Here is a 24,564-nt window from a genome sequence, read left to right as displayed (position 1 = left end):
TGTGACTAGTGGCATTCCTCAGGGATCAGTGTTGGGGGGACCTTTGATATTAGTAATATATATAAATGATTTGGAGGAAAATGTAACTGGTTTGATTAGTAAGTTTGCAGATGACACAAAGGTTGGTGGAATTGTGGATAGCGATGAGGACCGTCAGAGGATACAGCAGGATATTGATCAGTTAGTAATTTGTGCAGAGAGATGGCAGATGGAGTTTTAATCCAGAAAAATGTGAGGTAATGCATTTTGGAAGGTCTAATCCAGATGGAAAATATACAGTGAATGGCAGAATCCTTAAGAGTACTGATAGGCAGAGGGATCTGGGTGTACAGGTACACAGGTCACTGAAACTGACCACGTTGGTGGACAAGGTAGTCAACAAGGCATACGGCATGCTTGTCTTCATTGGCTGTGGCATTGAGTTTAAAAATTGGCGGGTAATGTTGCAACTTTATAGAACCTTAGTTAGGCCGCATTGTGTTCAATTCTGGTCACCACACTACCAGAAGGATGTGGTGGCTTTGGAGAGGGTACAGAAAAGATTTACCAGGTTGTTGCCTGGTATGGAGGGCATTAGCTATGAGGAAAGGTTGTAGAAACTTGGGTTGTCCTCACTCAAACAACGGAGGTTGACGTTGATAGAGGTCTACAAGATTATGAAGGGCGTGGACAGTCAGAAGCTTTTTCCCATAGTGGAAGAATCAGTTACAAGGGGGCACAGGTTTAAGGTGCGAGGAGCAAGGTTTAAAGGTGATGTACAAGGCAAGTTTTTCTTACACAGAGGGTGGTGGGTGCCTGGAACTCACTGCCAGGGGAGGTAGTGGAAGCAGATACGATAGTGATATTTAAAGGGCGTTTTGGTTAATAGGATGGGAATAGAGGCATACGGTCCCCAGAAGAGTAAGGGGTTTCAGTTGTAACAGGCAGCACATGGGTGCCGGCTTGGAGGGCTGAAGGGCCTGTTCCTGCGCAAGTTTCTTTCTTCTTTGTATTTCAACTTTTCCTTCACTATCGAGGGTGATCTCATTTTTATGAACATATACTTTGTTATCTTATAACCATGTTCTCTGAGTAAAGTTCAAGTCATTAAGATTTGAGATAAAGCTGTCACGGGAGGTGGAATAAGAAACGTGAATGGGTTTTGAAAAGGATGAAACAGACCTTTTTTAACAAGTAGTTTTCAGGGTTATTGTACCATAAGAATTTTGTGGAAAAGTGGGTTGGCTGGATAGGCAGGACGTGTTCTCCTGCCTGACAAGTCAAAATAAGTTCTAATTGCCCAGAGGCCAAGTTGTCATTAAGGACCATTGTCCAACACTGATACTTTTGTTTTTATATCATTTGTTTCACCTTGCTAACTCTTGTCACTTTGTGTGTATGTGTTTTGTATAACCATCTACTATATTTGTATACAGGACTTTGTACCTATGTGCTACAGGTGTTCAACCAATAATCCACTGCTCAATAACCAGGGAAATGTATGCATTAACTGTCGACAGCCATTTGTATTCTCTGCTTCCTCTTATGGTGAGTTTACTCTCTGCTGATGGTAGCATAATTTGCTTGCATTTATTACTCTGAAGTCTTGTTGTAGTTAGTTTGTATATTTTTTTCTTTTACTGTGGACCGTTTAAAATTAAACACAGCTTCACCTAGATGTAAGCCTCATCAGTAAGTGGTAAGATTCACTGAAAGAAGAAATGGCTGGAGTTTGCACACATAGAAATGTGAAATGGTAGCAAAACTGACCAATAGCTTCAAGGAAGATAATACAGCCCCACAGAGCTGCTAACTGAAAAACAGCCTTGAATGTTGATAGAAGCTTGTCTGATTACTGATCACCAAAGATTGTTGGAACAGTGTTCCTCCTTGAAACAAAGGCAAAGGAGGAAAGTGCAGTAATAATTCTACAGTATTGGCAGAATACATGAACAACATTTGAAAAGAAGCAGAGCACATAGAGAGGAGGAGGTCTGAGGATTGCAAGCATTTGTAAATGGATGACATATCAGCATGTGACACTGTTAGGCACAAAGAAAAGGTACAGTAGCCATATTTGAGAAATAGTGTATGAAACTAGTTAAAGAGGTAAGGAATACACAGGCAGTTGGGAAGCATGAAAAATGGCAGAAAGAGGCTGCAGTGGTTATTGATGATTCTAACTGGAACCTCTCTTTAGAAACACTTCTGCCAAGTAAGTCTACAGCCCTCGTTGATCTGCTTTCTTCTACAAACTGATTCTATTTTGCTCTCATGCTGAAGTTGAGAATTAACCACCCTCCATCCACACCGCCAAAAAGAAAGCAATACATCAACTGTAACATAGTTTAATATGTGGCAGGCTACTGACACTTCAAAACAAAAATTCTGAAACATTTAAGTACAGTTCTGTGGACTTTGGAAGATGTTGAGCCCTAAATATTTCACAGGAACATCCAAAACAGGATCAGAAGGAGGCAAAAAAGCAGAAATTGCTGGAAAAGCTCAGCAGGTCTGGCAGCATCTGTGGGGAGAAGTCAGAGTTAACGTTTCGGGTCAAGTGACCCTTCTTCAGAACTCAGTTAACTCTGATTTCTCTCTACAGATGTTGCCAGACGTGCTGAGCTTTTCCAGCAACTTTTGTTTTTGTTTCTGATTTACAGCATCTGCAATTTTTTCGATTTTTATTCAGAAGTGGGCCATTTGGCCCCTCAAGCTTTTTCCTCCATTCAGTAATATCATGGCTGATCTCTTTTTCTGTTTAGAATTCCACATTGCCATCTATCCCTAATAACCTGTGATTCTCCTGCCTACCAAGAATCTATCCACCTCTTCTAAAAACTATCAAATGACTCTACCACCACTACCTTCAGAGGTAGAGAGTTTAAAGTTGCACAACTCTCTGTGAGAATAAAAAAATCCCTTATCTCTGGACTGAAAGGGTGACCTCTAATTTTAAAACAGTATCTCCTAGATATGGATTGACCCACAAGAGGAAATACCTTTTCAATATCCATATTGTGAAGCCCTTTCAGGATCTTGCACACTTCCAACAAGTCACACTTGATCTTCTAAACTCCAGTGGAAACAAGCCCAGCCTATCCAACATATCTTCATAAGATAAACTAATCATCCATGTATTAATGTCGTAAACCTCCTCCAAGCTGCCTCGAATGAAGATACATCCTTTCTTAAACAAGGTGACCAAAACTGTAGTTTCTGGCCATGCATACTTGCTGCACAAGTTGCAGTGCATCAAGCATGCTGTGTTCAAGTGTTCAGCGAAAACCTAGACAAGTACGCCACCACCATCACGGACTTCATTACCAAATGTGTTGGGGACTGTGTATCAAAGAAGTCAATCCGAGTTTTCCACAACTGTAAACCTTGGATGAACCAAGAAATCCACTCCCTACTGAAGACCAGGCGTGCAGCGTTCAAGTCGGGTGACCCAGACCAATACAGAAAATCCAGATATGACCTCCGCCTAGCCATTAGGGAGGCCAAGAGGCAGTATCGGACCAAGTTAGAGGCCCAGACCTAGCAAACAGTCTCCCGTCATCTATGGCAAGGCCTAAACGACATTACGGGATACAGAATGAAACAGTGTAAGATAGCAGACAAAGACACATCCTTTCCTGACATGCTCAATGCTTTCTATGGTCGGTTTGAGCAGAATACCATCGGCGTGGCGACGCCTGTCCCGACAGCCCCAGAGACACTTGTTCCCTCTGTCACTGCTTCAGAAATCAGGTCAGTCTCCCTGGGAGTCAACTCAAGGAAAGCGACACGCACAGTGGTGTCCCCGGCTGAGCACTCAGATCCTGTGCGGACCAACTGGTGGAGGTATTCACTGACATCTTCAACCTCTCCCATCCTACAACCCGAAGTCCCCACCTGCTTCAAGAAGACCACCATCATCCCCGTACCCAACAAAACACGAGCACTGTGCCTTAATGTCTACCACCCAATGGCTCTAACTTCAATAATCAAGAAGTGCTTCAAGAGGCTGGTCATGGCCCACATCAACTCTAGTCTCCCAACCTGCCTCAATCCCATACAATTTGCTTACTGCCATAACAGGTCCATCTACATCAACAGAACTGAGGTTGAGAGAGTGAAGAACATCAAGCTCCTTGAAGGGATGATAACCAATGACCTGTCCTGGACTTCCCATGTAAATGCAACAATCAAGAAGGCACAACAATGCCTCTTCTTCGTCAGGCAGCTCAGGAAATTTGGCATGTCCACAAGGTCCCTCACCAATTTTTATAGATGCACTATTGAAAATATCCTGTCCTGGTGCATAACGGCCTGGCATGGCAACTGCTCTGCCCAGGACTACAAGAAACTACAGAAGGTGGTGTGCACAGCCCAGACCATCACAGAAGCCAACCTTCCATCCATGGACTCTATTTACATGGCTCGCTGCTGCAGAAAGATGGCCAACATCATCAAAGACCCATCGCACCCAGGTAATGACCTCCTACCGCGTCTTCCATCAGGCAGAAGATACAGAAGCTTGAACACGTGCACGAGCAGGTCCAGGAACAGCTTCTTTCTGGCTGTTATCAGACTGTTGATTGGACTCTGGCCTCAAATATTATGTAACCTACAATGTAACCTGTTTGCCTCTAAGTCTTTTTGATCTATACATGCTTTGCTTGCTGTGATCTGCCTGTACCACTTATAAACAAAGCTTTTCACTGTATTTTGGTACACGTAACAATAAATCAATCAACCAGTAACAATCAATCAATGCCACGTAAATCTTGAAATAGTGAAGTTCCTTGCTACAGTAAATAGCTCCAAGGTTGTTGAGTGCTGGAATTTTGGGCAGATGATTTTTGTAATGAGTTGGAAAATGAATGTAGTAATGACAAGTATCAGGGTAATCTGTAAATCATTAATAAAGTTGGTGAAGCCAGACAAAATGGAGTTAATATTTCAGGTTACATGACCTTTTGTTCAGGATTTTCTTTCCTATTGACTTCATACATGTTCACTTACTGATTTAATACCCTGTGAAAAGCTGCCTTGCTCCAAAGAGGCTTTGTAACGTAATATAATACACTGCCTATTAAGCATTTCAGTGCTTGGGATGGCCAGTGGTCTTTAGTGTTTTCTTTCCCCTTGCTTTTTCTGTCGTTTTTTATCTCTCCTCACCATTCCCCATCCAAAAGTATTGGCTCTTAATCGATGTATACACTCTCCCATACCTTACCCTAGTGTCAGCTCACAATTGAATGGTCACCATGAGTTGTCCAGCTTCACATCCAAAGCCCATTGTGCTCTCAGGATCTCTGCACAAGTAGGCACTTGCTAAAACAATCTGTTATGATCTTTAACTAATTTGACCTAAGTTCATTTGTGATTCTGCTTAAGATCAGAACAGATTGGCCACAGACTCTGAGATCTTCCTGATCTGTGACTCTATTACTCACAGCGTTGAACAGCTCAGCCACTTTATATCATTTATTTTGACCTGGAAGACAAACTTTTCATATGTTTGTAAATTTTTATTCTACCCACATCCTAATACTACCTTTTTACAGCTCCAATGGTTTCTTCAATTTTATTCATACAACTATAATGTCAGTTTGAATAATCGGTAACTCACTAACCTCTGAGTCAAGTGTTTCTGGATTTATGGTCCACTCCAGAAATACAGCACATGATCCAGGCTTATACTTCACAGCAGTACTGAGGGAATATTCTTGAGAGGTAATAATAGGTTTATCAACACCTGCAAACAGAAACATTAAACTGTGGCTCCAGTCACCTGGCATATGAACATGAAAATTCCATGGCACTATTTGAAATATGACAGAGGTCTTCTGGTTTCCTGGCTGAAATTTATTTCCTTGCTGTTTGTGGAAACCTGCTGTGCACAATTTAGTTGCTGCACTTTGTATTAAAGCTGCTGTTACTTAATAGCATTGTTTGTAAGTGCTTTGACACATCCTGAGGTCTTGAAAGGTGTCATATAAATGCAAGTTTTAAGTATTTTGTTTATTGAGCCCAGTTTATTGAAATATTCTGTTGCTGCAGCCACACATCCCAGACTGTTTTCTTCTTCTGTACAGAAAAATGTAGTGAAACATAATCTTATTCCAAATATCCCCTATCGCCCAAAGATAAACTGTTAACAGGATCATCATAGATTAAAGACTTTAATCCAGGTTACATTGACATTGGGTTTTCCCTTTTATGCTTAAACTGTGATTTTGTTTTTCCCAGTCTACCATTTAACAGAATAATGAAACTGACCATAATGTTGGCTAATTCCAATGCCTTTTGCCAAACTGTTTTAGTTTCACTAAAGAAATGCTGAGGTGAAGCCTTTTCCAAGTGTGAATGTACATTTAGTTTTTCATTCCCATTTTACCCCTGTCCGAGGTGATTATTCAGATGGATTCTTCTGTGATTGATCTTAAGCAACATAGTTCCTCTCTTGTTTTCAAACAATAATTACGTAAACCACTTTAAAAGTGAAACAATTTCATTTTCACCCAATTCATTTATAGTTGAGTCTGTATTTCCCGACTCTCAAGCAAAAGTGAGAACTGGATCGATCTCAAATCGCAATTGTAATTTAGTGTTAGTCTTAATCATCTTGTTTTATAATTTGTCTTTTCATTATTTGATAAGGAGTCTTGTATCCTTGTGTTATTGCAAAGTTCTGCTGAGTCAGGAGTCCTTCATGTAATCTACCTTAGACTTATTATAAAGTGTTAAATCCTGTTAGTTGCCAGGATACAGATCTTTTAAGAAGATAGTAAGATCTAACATTGTTTCTAGCAGATCTACTTGACCATTTGAAGAATCTGACATATGTGTATCTGGGATTTGTTTGTGAATGCCTATAGGCACACATTTTAAAACATACATCGTAAAGCATTATCTGCACTTGAAGCACATATTCTAGAGAGAAATCAGTTTACATTATAAATGTCATATACATTTCAGCATTTTGCTTATAGATGTAGGCTACTGCCGAGTGTTGATCCAGAATGCGTCTATGTTCTGGGGTAACCTAGATTATATGATCTTTTTCAACTCTATGTACAATCCATCCTTCCCTTGTTGGAGATTTGTACCTCTCTTTGAGCCAATTGCAGTTTGTGGTTGAACTTAATGACCTTAGATAACTATGGACCATCCAGAAGAGACTATGCTTGAGGAGAAACAGAAAACAAGCTGGCAAATAAAAGCGTAGATATGGAGAAAATAGATGCAGGAGTAGGCCATTTGGCCCTTTGAGCTAGCACCACCATTCAATATGATCATGGCTGATCATGCAATCTCAATATCCCATTCCTGCCCGCTGCCCATACCCCTTGATCCCTTTAGCCACAAGGGTCACATCCAGCTCCCTCTTGAATATGTCTTAACAAACTGGCCCCAATAGCTTCCTGTGGGAGAGAATTCCGCAGGTTCACAACTCTGAGTGAAGAAATTCCTCCTCATCTCAATCCTGAATGGCTTACCCCTTATTCTTAGACTGTGACCCCTTGTTCTGAACTTCCCCAATATTGAGAACATCAAGCCTGTGCAGTCCTATCAGGATTTTATATGTTACATGCAGTGTAACAAAACAAATCTCATTGCCATTTAGAATTATTGCCTTTCTTAAATGGCATTTATACAGCAATAGGGGTAACTTGCTTAACCCATCATGCATGAATTTGGGACAATGCTGAGACTTGGATCAACCATCACAACCATGTAAGGTCTTGGCCTGGCCCATGGTCCATATGCGCATGAATGGGGCCATTGGTTAGGAACGAGAAAGTGGGTTGTGGCTTATTTCTCCTTTCTCTGATCCAGGAATATAGAGGCCAGTTGTAGCAGGCAATGAGAAATTTGGTTTATTAAGATCCCTTGATAACATAGGATACTATCATGCATCATGCTGTGTGTGTGCACATGTGTGTGCATGTGCACTTCATGTGGCACAACCTGGCTTGGGTAGACAGTGGCTGATGCAATGTAATGTGGACAAATGGAAACAATGCATTTTGGGAGGAATGTATATCTGAATTTACAGATGTTGGAAAGGTGTTAATGTACAGAGACCTAGGGTTCAAAATAAATAGCAGATAGATACAGCCATTTAAAAAGGCTGACTACATTTAGGTTATACAAATAAGGGCACACAAGACAAAAGTGTAAAAACAATGATAATTTTGTAAGAAATGTGGATAAAGGCAGTTAGAGTATTGGACCCCTAATTAAGGAATGAATATTAATTTGGTATTTAGTGATGTAAATGATTAGGAACTGTGGTTACGGGTATAGTTATGACGGATTGTTCCCACAGCAGCAGAGAAGGCTGTGAGAACACTTTTTTTTTGGGAGGCACGTTATAGGGATAATGTCACTGGACTAATAGTCCAGAGCTCTGGGCTAATGTTCTGAGGGCATGGATTCAACTCCCACCATGGCAAATGGTATTATTTGAATTCAATGTAAAGCTGGTGACCACGTTGCTACTGTTGATTGTTATTAAAACAAAATCCAGCTGGTTCACTAATGCCCTTTAAGGAAGGAAATCTGTCATCCTTACCTGATCTGCCCTGCATGTGACTCCAGACCTGCAGCAATGTGGTTGGCTCTTAGCTGTCCTGTGGGCAATTTTGATAATAATAGCCAGTGACATTCATATCCCGTGAATAATAATAAAATAAAGTAGCTTGTTCTAAAATTGTGAAGGTCATACATCGTTTCCACTTCAAGGGAGTTGTGATGTTGACTTTACATCCCATTTATAATTGTCAGTAAAAGAGCAAAAAGAGGTTATGAAGAATTTCTTCCACCAAAACCGGTTTTAGAACATGAAGTGTTCTACCATTGGAATGCATATGGCAGAGATTCTTGCCTCTTCTGAAAGAGAATCTCATAAAAACGTTTGAAACAGGAGAATGAACAGGACATTGGGATTAGTTTAGTTGATAGAGGGTTAGCAAAAGAAGTGGGGAGAGTGGAATTAATATTGGAATGGTGTGACCTAACAAAGGCTGACCCAAATATCATTGGCCCATGGGCTGTTTGTGCTGCATTTCTGTATGGTTCTATTGGTTGTAGTCTGAAGATGTTTGATCATTTTATTGCCTTAGATTTTGTGAGCTTGTTACATTTGTGAGAGTCAAACATTGGAAGCCCCCACCCAGCCTTTCCTTTGTTCTCCAAAACCAAAGCGCACACATAACCAGGATTGGAGTTGGGTAGATGGTAGATTCTATTCTCCTCATTTTTCTCCGAAGGCTCTGAGGCAAGGTGTCGTAAATTCAGGATCTCGTTCAACCATGAAGAATCCAATCACAATCCAGGAATAGGAAGAAAGATTGATAATTAAATAAGGTTCTGAAACCCTGCTAGATGGAAGGAAGGTGAAAGTTGGGAAAAGTCAGTAGGAATAGTTACAACAATGCAGTCTTTCCTTGAACTACTTGTTTCAAAAGGCCTATAATATTTAAAAAAAAATCACATACTGAATTTGAAGGACTTGACAAAATATTTTTCAAGGATAGAGCAAGGAAGTCATTATTCTTTAAACTGAGTTTCATAAGTAATTTTCACATTTAGATCTGAACTCAAAAAGATTTGAATCAGATGAGCTACACACAGTTCCGCAGGGCTTTCATCTTATGAGCTGTCTCTTGCTGGGTTTTCAGAGGTGCTGCCACTTGTTCAGTTCTATTTGGAAGAAGGGATCACAGATGAAGAAGCAGTGGCCCTGATTGATCGAGAAGTGCCCAGCACAGAACTGAAAAAGGACGGCTGGCAGGAAAAGAATATTGGAGGTACGCATTTTATAGTGTTACTTACAAAGTGAAGAGGGTGGCACATTGAAACTCTAACGTATACCATAATAGAATGTTGGCCACGCTCCAGATTACACTGCAATGGGACAATACCAAGATCAGGCTGAAAAATGGGAGGGAAAGTCAGCTCTGTGCATCATTTGTCCATCTGATTGAAACTACTTCAGTCAGAGCTGGGATTAAGTTGCTGATAGGTATGTGTTGCCCAGAGCAGGAGGATCGGGGAGCATATAGTGGAAGAAGAACAGAAATATAGTTATGCTATTGACTTAATATCTGTACTTTTGGTGTATTAAAAATCTGTTGCTACTAGGGAAAGTTAGCATTTGCCAATGTGTGTTGTGCCTACTGCTGGTGCAAATCTAACTCCCTGTGCTACCTAGGTTTGTGGCGCTAATTATAACACAGTCTGTTGATGCTATTGGGCTCATTGGCACTTTTAATTGTGTTAAAAGATATTGTGATCACTCTGCCATTGGAAATTTTCAAGGCACAGTAGCAGATGCCAGGAAAGTTCACCACTTTGTTGCTGTTGTCAAGAAACATGGACTGGCTTATCCAAAGCTCACCTTGCAACAGGTAGATTACATTGGCAGCAAGGCTCACAACTGCAACAGAAATCCTTCTGCAGATGTAAACTCCAACCTATTGCCCCTCACGTCCAGTGAATTCTTTTTGGGTGTGGGTAATTAAAGGCCATCTCATAAGCAGCAATGAAGGGCATTAGAGATAACAAGATGTAGAGCTGGATGAACACAACAGGCCAAGCAGCATCAGAGGAGCAGGAAGGCTGACGTTTCGGGCCTAGAACCTTCTTCAGAAATCACTTCTGAAGAAGGGTCTAGGCCTGAAACGTCAGCCTTCCTGCTCCTCTGATGCTGCTTGGCCTGCTGTTTCATCCAGCTCTACACCTTGTTATCTCAGATTCTCCAGCATCTGCAGTTCCTACTATCCATGAAAGGCATTAGCTCAGTTGGAGCTCTCTCATGTCTAGACCAGAAAATTGCCAGTTCAAGCTGTACCCCAGAGAATTAAGTACATAATGCAGGTTGACTGACTTAGCGCAGCACTAAATACTAAGTGAATGCTGCACTGTTGAGGGGCCAACTTTTGGATGAAATGTTAAACCAGATCCAGGTGCTGCAATTGGTGCTCAGTTTATTTATTCAGTCATGGGATGGGGACATCGCCGGATGGACAGCATTTATTACCCTTAAGAAGGTGGGTTCTCAAACCACTGCAGTCGATGTGCTGTAGGTTGACCCACTGTGCCATTAGGGAGGGAATTTCAGGATTTAGACCCAGTGACTGTGAAGGAATGGAGACATATTCCCATGTCAGGATGATGAGTGGCTTGGAGAGGAACTTGCATGTGGTGGTGTTCCCATGTATCTGCTACCCTTGTCCTTCTAGATGTAGTCATAGGTTTGAAAGGTGCTGCCTAAGGATCTTTGGTGATATCTTGCAGATGTGTCTTGTAGATATTTCACACTGCTGTTATTGAGCATTTGTGGTGGAGAGAGTGGATGCTTGTGGAAAGCTGCTGAACTAAATCGCTTATGATTATAAACTTGTTTTATTTTCCAATAAACTTTGAAATATTTCTTTACCACCTTTGTAGATGCACAGACTCTACAGCTTGATGACAGTGTGACAAAGATTGAGACGGACCCATTCACTGCAAAATTGAGCTTTGAGGTAATTTGATGTTGTTAAATTCACATACAACAATACAACAATTTCCATATGACTTTATAATGGAGGAAGAGGTCAAAATACCTTTGGTGACTGGGAAACTAAAAATAAATCCAGGAGAGGATCTAACTGAATTTATTAGAAGTTTTCTTTTTAAAAAATATGATGAAAGTGATGAGGCAAGTCTCCAAGATCTTTGTGGATTTGCTGCAGGTGTTAAAAGATGTAGTTGAGGTAATTGCAGAGGTGTTGTTCATTATCTTCCAAAGTTCTTTAGATTCAGGAATTATGTGACTGCATTGGAAACTTGCAGTGTTCACTCCACTGTTTATGATGGGTGTGGAAGATCTGTCAATTTCATGTCGGTAGTAGGAAAGAAATGACATCATTAGTGCAATAGAAGGTGAATGGGTACTTGGCTTGGCCTCAAAGCCAAAATAGATCTGTTAACAATAGGTTATGTCTGACTTCCAGAGACCAGTGGCATAGGTTAGGAATTGTCCGTAGATGATACCTGTGTGGATTTGCAAGAGGCAATAGATAAGGTTCTGCAGAAAAGGAGAAATGAAAGACAACAAAATTGGAGCAACTGTGTCACATGGTTTGGAAATGGTTAGAAGGCTGGAAACAGAATGTTGGAATATTCTTTAATTGTCAAATAAGTGAAAAGTGGTGGATCTCAGAAAGCTGTACAATGGCCTTCTCACCATGTCAATAATTTGGATGAGGCAATAGAATTACAACCCAAATCTTCCCATCACAATAACAGTGAACTCTGAGCTGAGGAGCTGATTTACACTGGAACTCTTGCTTCAACACAAATGGGAGATTGTGTGGATAGTCATCCTGCACTTACACTGTTTTACACTAATTTTTACCCAACATTTGTAAAACCTGTTCAGTGTAGCCCTTTAAATCGGGAGAGTGTCAAAGCTGGCATCAGTGAAATTGATTACTCCCCTCCTTAAACTGCTTGTTCCCTAGACACACCCCAACACTACCCCTCCCCAGTAAGCCCTCACCACCCCCAGGCTCTGATCCTATGAGCCCTAACAGTGCTCACATTCCTTTCATTCATGTTCTGCCCAGGTACCGGTGTACAATGAACAGTGTTAGTAGGAAGGTGCCCAGTGCCGGGGGGTTCAGATTGATGGTGGAGGATTTCAGAGGATTTTTCTGAGAGCACCTTTCATTCTCCTAAAATCCACAGATGTAGTCTCTTCAATCTCTCCTCACAGGACAGTCCCACCATCCCAGGAATCAGATTGGTGAACCTCTGCTATGTTCCCTCAACAGTGTTCCTCCTTCCTTAGACAAAGGAATCTGAACTGCACACCATACTCCAGGGTCAGTCTCACCAAGATTCTATACAATTGAAAAAAAAACTTCCTTGCTTCTGTACTCAAATCTTTTAATGATAAAGGCCAGTGTACCATTTGCCTTCCTGATAGCTTGCAGGTTCAGCAAGCAAACTTTCAATGACTTATCAAAAAGGGCACCCAGGTTCCTTTGGACATCAGCATTTCCCAATACTGTGCACCTTCATTCTGTCCAACGAACTGGATAACCTCTCACTTGTTCACATTATGTTTAATCAGAATTATTCTTGTCCATGTAGCCAGTCTAAATCCCTTTGAAGCCTCTTAGCATCCTCCTCACAACTCATATTCAAACCTGATTTGTGCCTTCCAGAGCAGACACAATGAGCCAAATAGCCTCCTACACTGTAACAATTCAACAGCTGAAGGCCAAGTGTAGATTCTTGCAGTACTGCATCAGTCACAGGCCACCAACCTGAGAATGACCAGTCTGTATTCCCATAGCCTGTTTTATTTCCAGTAGATTACCCACATGCTCTAATTTTGAATGCTGTATTGTCTCTTCCCAGTCAGATCATTATTTTTGAAGTATCCGAGAATCACGTCCTTTATAACAGTTTTTAGTATTTTCCCTACTACGGATGTCAGGCTGACAGGTCTGTAGTCCCGAGTTTATTGTTGATTCCTCCTTTCTTAAATAGTGAGCTTATATTTGCAAACTTCCAATATGCAATCTCCATTTCAGATGACAACTAATCCATCCACTATCTCTACAGACAACTTCTTCAAGTCTCATGTTGTTCGGCAGGTCCAAGGGATTTATCAGCTTTAAGTCGTATTAATTTCTCTAGTCCTACTTTTTTTTTAACTGATGTCAGTTTCTTTTGGTTCCTCATTCTCACTAGACTCTTGGATGTCTCTATTTTGGAGAGATTTCTCATGCTCTCTCCATGAAGATAGGCACTTCTTTGCTGTTTCCAAATTTTCTGCTATAACTCCTTTTGCCTCTGCCTGTATTGGACACAGAATTGTCTTTGGTAACCTTTTTCTTTTTTACCTCACTATAGAAGCTTTTACAGTATATTTTTATGTTACTTAGATTACACACGTTTTATTCATATTCTAACACTGAGGGAGATCATGATCTGAAACTGTTCCCTAGGAGCCTTTGGATGTTCAAAGTTGATTTGAAACTTCTGAAACTGAAACTTGCAGATTGTAATTGGATGACAGCATTAAGGGATGTGGAACGAATATATAAATAGAGTTGAAATAAAGATAATTAAATTAATTGGTGGAAGAGGTTGTAGAGGCTGAATGATCCTTCCTATTTATATTAGACGTATAACCAATGTTCTTTCAAACGGATAGAAAAAAATGATGTAAAGTATTTTTCGACTGAATTTTATCTCCTGAGAATTGTGCCAGGATAGAAATGTCTTATAAAATGCCATCCAGGCTTCACCTGGCGTGTCAGTCTCCTTTGAGCACATTTCATCTCATTTCATGAACTTCTCAGCCTTTCTCAAGGGTCATTGTTGGTGGCATTTTTCTGTGGAAAATTTAAATTTGCAAGTATCTGTTGCTGGGTTCATAAAAATATTGAAAAATCTTTAAGCACAGCATATGTTGAGGGTACAAACCTACATCATGGCAGTTCCTCAGCCCTATCTACCAAATATGCTCCGAGATAGCTCGAATACTCTTGAGTCCTGGGACAACAGCTTGGTGTTACCTAGAGGATGGAATAAAAATGTATGTTTGTGATTATAAGTGAAATCTCTTTGATACCAATATTTCAAAGTTTTCAAAAAGATCAAACCTATTAGCCTTACATTAGCAATAAGCAAAATAATAGAACACATCAGTAGGGACATTGACATGAAAATATGTCTTAAGTGACAGCCAACACTGTTTTAGAAGGCAGTTTGGCTGGATCTGCCATGTCGTTGTGACATTTCTGAAGACACTGCATGCAATTTCAGCATTTGTCAGGTTCCCCACCTCAGTGTGTTATCTTGCAAGTGAAGGAGCTTCCCCACTGAGACTGAAAGGAAATAGATCAGATTCTGCAGCTTTGCTGTCTGGCTTATTGACATGAACCTATTGTGAAGGATGCATTGCAGACTGAATTCTCAGTGGCATATTTCCAAATAATTGTTTGCAATTGAATAAGAACGGGATTATAAGAGCTCTGTGGGGCAGCTTTCATGGTCAGAGAATAAAGTACCATGTATCGGAAAGCAAAGTTCAGTCTTCAATATCATGGCAAATGACAAATTGTAACCTAGCAGCCACAAGTTAAATATACATCTCAAATGTGCTGTCACTTTTATTAAAATTTCAATTTGGAGTTTAGTTTAAATTTTAAAGATAAAACTGCAGTCTTAATTTATGATTGCCTGTGGATTTGATGGTGTTACCAATCCAATAAGGTCCAATTGGTGAGGAATTGTTGCTATTCATTTTCAAACTATTTACCTAATAGTCAGTAGCATTTTTACAGCGCAGAAGGAGGCCATTTGGCCCATCAAGTTGATTTTTGACTTTCTATAGAGCAATCCAATCAGTCTCATTGCGCAATAGTATCATTGCTCTGCTCTATCGCTGTAATTCAGTTTATTGCCCTTTAATACCCATTTCAATTTCCTTTTGAAATCATTCATTGTCTCTATTACCCCCCTCCATTAGGCAGAGGGTTCTGAGTAATTGTGCCCTGCTCTGTAAAATTGGTCTTCCTTGCACCCCCTGCAGCTATGTCCTATTACACTACAACTGTGACTGAGTCCATGTGTCACCATTTTATTGGAACAATTTTCTTTATCTACCTTACTGAAATAGGTCATTACTTTGCACACCTGCATCATCATATCTCCTTACGCTGTTGCCTGGTTTTTAAAATTTACTAATTAGTGGAATGTGGATGTTGCTGGCCAGCCAGCAACAATTGCCTGTCCCTAGTTGTCCTTGTGAAGGTGGTGGTGAGCTGCCTTCTTGAACTGCTGCAGTCCACCTACTCTGGTTGACCCACAATGCCATTAGGGAGACGATTCCAGGATTTTGACTCTGCGACAATGAAGGAACAGCAATATATTTCCAAGTCAGGGTGATGAGTGGCTTGGAGGAGAACTTGAAGGTGGTGGTGTTACCATGTATCTGCTGCCCTTGTCCTTCTAGATGGAGGTGGTCGTTGGTTTGGCAGGTGCTGTCTGAGGACCTTTGGTGAATTTCTGCAATGCATCTTGTAGATAGGGCTTTTCTACAGATTGCAGACTGGGGCAGTCACAGCCTGGAAACCTGGAAAGCGTTACATCTAAGTCTTGCAAAACTAATCTGCAGTCTAGTCCAATGATGACAAATGTATTAGTCTTTTGTTCCCTTTTTTTGCAGCAAGGAGGCTCAGATTTTGTTCCTGTGGTTGTGAATAGAGAGGTTCTGCAATCAATGAGTAGGAGGGATGTTCTGATTAAACGCTGGCCAAAGCCATTAAGGTGGCACTACTTTCGATCACTGTTACCCGATGTCTCCATTACAATGTGCCCTACATGTTTCCAGGTGAGAATGTTGTTATACACTCCTTTAAAATCTTATTCCCTACTGCCTGCGTCCTCAACTCCTAAACAAGTTTCTTTGAGAGATTCCCTCTCTCCTCTGCTATTCTCTGCCTTGAGTGACTCTTCATTCAGTTAGTTCAATGATTCTCCGCTTCCCTTGACACTTCTCCTAAGAATTCAACCCCGTCCTGTCCTGCCTGTGCATCAGCTTTTATGTTCATACCCTCGTCCATTGAGTTTCTCACCTCTTTTGCTGTATCTCCTTCCATGTTTCCAATACCTCACTTACAGGAAAACACCTGCTTACAACCCTCACATCCAAAACCCCTTGCATCCTTCTGCATCAGCTCGAAGAAATACAAGCTGTTCCCCAAGTCACCTACAACTAAATTTACAAACTTGAGCCTCATAAGCCCTGATTTTAATGACACCCACCCGACAGGAACAGGACAGTTCTGATCTAATGCAAGATTTGCACTAGACCTGATTTTCTGTCTTGTCAGCCTCCTTGGCCTCATGTTCAATGTTTCCAGTCCAGTGTAAGCAAACCTCAATGAATCTGATCCTGCCGGACCACAGCAAATCATTTAGGAATTCACTTTAGTCTGCTGTAAGTGTATATTACTTCATAATCATTTAGAATAAACCGTTAACTTATTTTCTCCACCATCAACTGTCTCTTCACCCTTGTACTTTATGCCTTGACTTATGTAACCCAAAATATTGACCAGTTCTTGTACTTTCAGGGAATTAGGTGCCTGAATCCCTCTGTCTCTCACACCCTTCTTTATATTCCTGATAGCTACTTTCATGTTTGCCCACTCATGTATCTTGCATTTATCCTGACTCATGCCTGACAAAGCCAGCTTTGCCTAGTGCTGTGTTACCACAGTTTTCCTTCACCGACAGATGTTTCACAGTGAAGACTATGAGCTGCTTGTTCTCCAGCACAACTGCTGTCCATACTGTCGCCGGCCAATAGATGAACCCAGTGTCTGATCACCACAGCGTGATGAAAGACTAGAAAGGAAAATGCCATTCCTGGGATAGAGGAATCTCAACCTGAAGAACTTTACAGCTGCTATTAATGTTAATGGCATCATCTGTTGTACCTTGATCTGCTTCACACTGACCTTCCAGACCAGGTTGGTTGTATTGTGGAGGCAGAGAGACCAACTCTATCATTTAGAATACTGAACGTAGAAGTATCTCAAAGATTCACTCCCTTAACATGCAGTGTTAGCATTCAGTTATTGATTGAACAGAAAATGAAACGATTGAGGACTGTATGTGATGTGAGAACTGTGTATGTTAACTAAAATAACCTCATGGGTGACACCTTTATGATGTGACCAGTTCTTTAAATACAATCCCTCTGTGGTATATGGTGTATGAGTAGTGCTGGTTCATTCACTACCAGCAATAGGTTGATTAGACTTAGTATTAACAGTTTGCTCCCATTCCCAATTCCAGCTGCCTCCCCTGAGTATATGGTTTTCCAGGAGATATATTGGAAGATCTTGTTGAACTATAACTGCATACATTAGCTGCAGCAGAGTGTGCGATTGGTACCTATTTTCAAGCTAACTAAATGAATATGCACCACTGATACGGAGCTTTGACTGTTGGGACCAATATTCCTCCCACTGATTTGAAGTATATTACAGAACCAGAATAGATTTACAGCAGTCTCCCACCTCCCACAGCATGTATTTCCTTTCTGTTTGCTAATTTAAAAAACATGCCAAAATCAGCTGAAGTAATCTACAGTGCACAAGTGGTGTTTGTCTAGTTTGTTCCTTTCTCCTCCTCCCTGCTCCTAAAAGATTAAGTGCTGTGCTTCAAACAAGGGATGATACCAAATTGTAAGAGCTGCAAGTATTTCTTCCTCTCTGAATGAGGGGAAGCCAGACAAGATGGGGGAGAGAATGAAATATCTGCTTACCATGATGTGGTTGAGGAAGGATGGGAGGACGCCGGAGTGGAGAACATAAAGACCAGCATGAATGGTCTGTTTCTGTGTCATTTTATCCAAGGCAAGCCTATATCAAAATCTATGAAATAGTTGCTTTGGGTTTGTATGATTACCTCCATGCTACCTTGGTCCAATTTAAATCCAGTTACCTCAAAGTAAAATTACTACATTCCATGTGAACCAAAATGCGATCACACCCACCCAATTTAAAACCTGCCTGCTATATATAAGAAGAATTACCGAACTATTTTCAAAAAATGAGCTCACAAACAAAACCCTATCTTTACACCAATTGAGAAGCCTCTTGACAGAAATATGTGTAGAGTGAAGATGGAATTTGTATTCTCGGTAAATTTAATTGGCATGTTTGGAGCTTGTTTATTAAAAGATGTCTGGAATGGTTTGGTTTGCCATTTCACATAAATATACATATAAAATAGCACAACACAAGAACAGGCCCTAACATAATCTTCTCATTTATGGGCAGTGCTTGATGGTTTTACAGTCTGTGTTGAGGGCAGCTTTGTGATGATATCGTAGTTGTACCTAACCATTACAGGAGTCCATCTGGCAGATGATATTCTGTAGTGTTTCTGAGGTTTGGGTCAGATCCAGTTCAGACTGTTGAGGTAACAGTCTCTTCTCAGTGCATGAAATGAGCTTTGGACAATCACAACGTACTTCCCAGAGAATGCAAGTTTACAGCAACCTCTACTGTTTAATTATGGGTCAATTTTTTGTTTGCATACTTCTCACACAGAGTATCATCTACTGGGATAGCACAGCAAGAGGTCAAACAACATAAACACAAAACTCACAGAACTCACCCTGATACTTCCTGCTGACCTGAACTTTGCACTAAGAATACTACCAAGTGAAATCTTATTTTTAATTGGTCAGTCCGATTCTGATTGGATTTTGGTGAACATTAAAGGTCTCCAGATTGATGCAGTGGGAGATTTGGCATAGGACATACTGACTGAATAGTGTATAAGGAACTTGATTCAGGGATTGTCGTTTTCCAGACTGTCGTGGGAGTGTTTGATAGGGACATTGTAGAGAGAACTTTACTCTGTACCTAGCCCCATGCTGTCCCTATCCTGGGAGTGTTTGGGATGTGGACAGTGTCGGGGAGGTTTACTTTAAGTTTAAAAGTGTAGAAGGACCTTTACTCAGAATCTAACCCTGTGCTGTAGAGTGTTTAATGGAGGCAGTGTTTCTTTAGTTTCAGTTTCAAAAGAGTAGAGCAAGTTTTGCTCTATATCTAACCCCACTCTGCAGCTGTCCTGAGTGTTTGATGGAGGACAGTGTCGATAATGCATCTAAAATGTTTTATCCCTAATCTATGGAGTGGTGGTTTTGTTACAGACTGCAATTATTTTTCAACAGCAACACCACCTGACCTCGTTTACTTAAGTGTTTGCCTCTGGCCCTTCCCCTTACTAAAGTGTTGAGCATTACATCCACAATATTAAGAAGGATTATGAGAATTATTTTTTTGACCTTGTATGCAAGGAGACCTAGAAGTTGAGAGGATGTCAGCCCAGTAATATAGTAATGATCTCCGTTTGCTTTATAAGATGACAGTCAGGTTTTGCTTGGACCCACTTGAAGAAGATTGCTTTTGGCATAAGTATGTGCAAGTGTAAATACGTGACGCTAAAAGTTTAAGTTTTATTGTTGCTCTTGTGATTTCCTTTTACCAGAGTTGGTTGATTTAAACTAGAATCGAAAATTAGCATCTGCAGACTTCACCTTGATACATTGTCCAGAAATGTTTTGTATTCTCCACAGTGATAAAGCTCTGTGTGTAGTCGCTTAAAACTTCACCATGTTTGTTCCCTAAAACACATAATGTGTTCCAATGTACTCAGCCAAGCAGGACTGTTCAGGTAAAGCCTGTAGTTTGGCTCTTAGATCTTTTGTCTAAAGTTTAAAAGTAGTGCCCAAAAATCTGAGGGAAGGAGAACAGCACTAGAGAAGAAATTGTCTTTGGGTGTGAAACAGCAACTATCTGGGTGATCTCATAGCAAGCTGTGAGCCAAGTAGAGTGAGAATGCTAGCAAGACAGTTACAGGGTGCAGTAAGCTATCAAGCATGCACTGGGCCTACAAACCAGAGGGACACTGCTGAGGTGCAACTGTGTAATGGCACTGGCTCTCCCTGGAGGTATGTAGTTCAAAGAGCATTCATTTCATTGCCCAATAAACTGATTTAAGTCTCAACTTCTGAACGTAAATGGCATCATGTGAAAGGTACTGGGGCAATATAATTCTTTGATGGAAGGAGTTTGTTGGAATGTTACCAGAAATGAACTCCCTTTTCCTGTGTTTATTGTTACAAAATTAGAAAATGTCACTGAACTATTTAAGTTCACTATGAATAGATACCAAAAGCCTACTCCCTGTTTTTTGTGTCTTTGAATTCATGTGTGCATTACTAAAAATGTTTTTACCATATGGTTTCCTTGGAAATATTTCTGTGTGTGGGAAGTTCAAATACAATCATTTTTATTCATAATTGTATCAACTCAGTGTGTTTGTCAGCCGTGGAAACATGCTTATGATCAATTTCATCGAAATCAAAGCCCATGCTTTTCCTGACCTAAAGGTAGCCTTGTTGTATTTCTGGTCCTGGATCAGTTCACCTGTGGAAATGGATTTACTGAACTCGTTTGCAATTAATTGGCCAGGTCTTGACAAGCAATGAGGGCACTGCTTGTATAGCACGGGTTTTAATGCTGAGGATACCTGATAGCACTGGCACAGACCCCTCTGTCTTTGAAATCCCAAGCTGCTTGTCCACCTGTACAACACTAGGACGTGGCAGCTGGTCTAATGCCTAACATTCAACCAGCGAAATGAAAAAAGCATTATGCCCTCTCTCTCAACTGAGTGTCTGCCCTTCTGGTCCTCCATAAATCCTACCATCTATGCAAAACTCTCCAGCCCATAAGCATGGCCACCCCCTTATGATCTCCTCCTGATTGTTGTTATTGGACAAGTCAGATGCCAGACTGGCTTGATAGATCATAATTGTTTTGTTTTCGTTTTAACAAAGTGGGCTCTCACTAAGATAGAAACATCAATGTTGCAGATTTTGTTTCAAGAATAAAACAGTTTATTAAGAACTTGGGGTCATAGATTTAAAATTAAGGAATTGCCCACTGGAGGCAGATCAAGATTTTTTTTTCATTTAACCTTCAGAGAGTTGAGTATCTTTGGAAAGAAAAGAGAAAATAGAATAAACTTAAGTGCAAACAGTTCTAAACACACAGTAAAAGTTTAATCCCATTAATTTCAAAACACACTTTTGCAAGTGTGAAAAAAAGCCTTATACAGTACTCCCACTAGAATCCTCTTCTCTAACACCTTAATTAGTTTGAAGTAAGTGTGACTGTAATCCCTAGACTGGAGACACTGATAGTTTATTCGTGGAGCTATTGTACACCTAAGTTTAAACAAACTCAGCTTCCGGTCCTGTTCAGAGTTTTATCCCAATTCCTTCCGGGACTCCATGGTCTAAGGTGATCTAAGATAGTTTATTGTATGCTTCCCTTCTCAGGACCACATGCTTGGATTTCGCAGAATTGCCTAAACCAAAGTAAAACAAATAAAAGTTTATCTCTCTACTATGGGTGTTCCCCTTTAGCTTAATAAAAAGACCTCCCAGTTCAGAAAGTTCTCTCAGGATTCCTCAGGTACAATTATCAACTTTGCTAAGTCATAAACAGCAACTTATTAGGCTGCCAAAGAAGCTTTCTCAAACGGTCATAAATCGCCATAGCTGTAGAACTACTTTCAAGTTAATTATTACCTCAAGGTAAACAGAGAGCCCATGTCACCAACACAAAATGAATGATATCAAGCATTTTTGTATAAATCAGGTAATTAATATCACCTCTTTTTGATCTTATTCTCTTATATGGTCGTGATAGCTTCATCATTTTGAGGCCATCTCTGACCAGTTCCTTATCTCGGTTTCCAATGGCATCTGCCTGCTTCCATGTCCCGACCAATGTTTGTTTTAATTTTATTTTGTTGCTGTGCTAACTTCTGAGGTGCACGCATGGCAGCCACACCTGAAAGCAGGAGTCATCCATCAAAACTTCGATCAGTGTGCACAGAGCTTCCCAGCATTGGTCCTAACTCTACCTCTTGTATCTGTCCCTGGGGTGGTGGGGGGTGGGGGGGATCTGGTGGGGAGTCCTTCAAATCACTTAAAGTCTCAACTGTCCAGCACTTGGCCCTACTTTCATCACAACAGTCCCACCATTTACTGATCTGCTCAACTGTAGCTTCATATGTACTTTTGATGCCCTAGTTCCCGACAAACCATGATTCTGTCTAACTCTGGTTATCCAACAATATTGGCTTTCATCTCCAATTTCTCAAGTCCATGGAATGCAGGCTTAGAAGATTATGGCAACATCCAGGAATGACTCAACCTCTAACAGTTCTCTACAGTAAAGAAATCCAGAGATTTACTAGCCTTTGAGAGGAAAACTTCCTCCACATCTCTGACCAAACTGGGTGACTCTTTACTTTTGAGTTTGGTCTCAGGCCCTCTAACAAGTGGGCACAACGTTTCCACAACAACCCTGTCAAGTCTACTAAGAATCTTATCTGTTTCAGCAAAATCTTTTCTCATTCTTCTAAATTCCAATGAGTATAGGCTGAACCTACTCAATCACTCCTCATAGGAAAATCCCTCACTTTTTAATGTCTGTGCTGCCTTTAGCTCTTTCCAAAACCAAAGTGTTATTTTCACGTGCTATAAAGGCACCTGACTCTGCCTCAACACCACCTCTGTCAAAAAACTTCACTGCAGCTACATTGTCAGACAGTGGATATAACATCCAGTGCTGGCTGTGCAGAAATTATCTCCACTTAGATATTGGAAAGGCATAGAACATAAGAACAAGGAGGTTATGTTGGAACTACATTTAAAAAAAATTATTTGGACAAAACCGGTGAGCAGTTCTGGTCTCCTCATTACAGTGAGGATGTAATTGCACTAGACAGGGTAGAGGGGTGATTTATCAGAATGTTGCCAGAACTTGAGAAATTGCAGCGATGAGCAAAGATTGGATAGGCTGGAGTTAGTTTCCTTTGAACAGAGGAAGTTGACATGATTAGGATGTACAAAGTTGAGAGGAGCTTGGATAGAGGGAATGGGAAGGAAGGATCTTTCTTAGCAGAGGGGTCAGTTAATAGGAGACATAGAGTTAAAGCGATTAGTCAAAGGATTAAAGTGGAGAAGAGGATTTGTTTTCTCCAGTTGATGCCTGGCATTTGGAGCTCAGTGCCTGAAAGGGGATTGTAGGCAGAAACCTTGACTCATTTAAAAGCAGTCTGGATCTGCACCAGAAGTCCCATGACCTCCAGGAATTAGGACCATGTGCTAGAGAATGGGGTTGTGCTGTATGGCTCATTTATCATTTAGCACAGACATGATGGGCAGACTGGCTTCTTTCTGTACCATTCGTTTTTCTACATTTTGAAGTGTTCTCCCTGAAGAAGCAACAAATACAGGGATGATGGGAGAGAGGGCAGCGAAGGGACAGCACAGACATGTTAGGTCAAATGTTCTTGTGACTGAAACCTTCGTGAGTTTCTGCAGTGCATCTTGTAGATAGTACACACTGCTATTACTGAGTGTTGGTGGTGAAGGGAGTGAATATTTGTGGGTGTGGTGCCAATTAAGTGGGCTGCTTTGTCCTGGATGAGTGTTGTTGGAGCTGCACTCATCCGAGCAAATAGAGAGTATTCCATCAAACTCCCAAAATTGCGTCTTCTGGATGGTAGACAAGCTTTAGGGAGAGAGGAGGTGAGCTGCTTGCTGCAGGATTCCTAGCCTCTGACCTGCTCTGTATTTATATAAACGTATACCCTTACAGCACAAGAACAGGCCCTTTGGCCCACCATGTCTGTCCTGGCCATGAACCCATTCTAAACTAATCCCATCTGCCTGCATGTGGTCCATATCCCTCTATTCCCTGACTAAATGGCTGTTATATATTGCTAACATATCTGCTTCTACCATCTCCCCTGACAGAGCTTTCCAGGCATCTACCACCCTTTGTGTGAAAAACTTCTCTCATACATCTCCTTTAAACCTTTTCCTCTCTCACCTTAAATCTATATCCCCTAATATTTGGCATTTCAACGCTGGGAAACAGACTATCCACCCTATCCATGCCCCTCATAATTTTA

General features: G+C 40.8%; 1 protein-coding gene across 2 annotated transcripts in view; it reads left to right on the top strand.

Annotated features, from left to right (window-relative positions):
• ift122 (intraflagellar transport 122 homolog (Chlamydomonas)) overlaps positions 1-20,869 on the top strand; it is a 95,215-nt gene extending 74,346 nt beyond the window's left edge. Inside the window, exons 25-29 of one of the 2 annotated variants that reach the window (XM_048606237.1) lie at positions 1,416-1,527; positions 9,657-9,785; positions 11,428-11,504; positions 16,211-16,375; positions 17,284-20,869. In XM_048606237.1, the coding sequence (XP_048462194.1) occupies positions 1,416-1,527; positions 9,657-9,785; positions 11,428-11,504; positions 16,211-16,375; positions 17,284-17,373 (573 nt within the window). In that variant the 3' untranslated portion in view covers positions 17,374-20,869. Of the gene's footprint in view, positions 1-1,415; positions 1,528-2,744; positions 4,914-9,656; positions 9,786-11,427; positions 11,505-16,210; positions 16,376-17,283 lie in introns of those variants that run through there. The other variant, XM_048606238.1, reaches the window with a different exon arrangement.
• The last annotated feature ends 3,695 nt before the right edge of the window (positions 20,870-24,564 follow it).

The sequence above is a fragment of the Rhincodon typus genome, chromosome 16 (genome assembly GCF_021869965.1).
Source record: "Rhincodon typus isolate 14 chromosome 16, sRhiTyp1.1, whole genome shotgun sequence".
Taxonomy (NCBI): domain Eukaryota; kingdom Metazoa; phylum Chordata; class Chondrichthyes; order Orectolobiformes; family Rhincodontidae; genus Rhincodon; species Rhincodon typus.
Note: the sequence above shows the minus strand (reverse complement) of the source record. Positions and strands in the feature narration are given on the sequence as shown.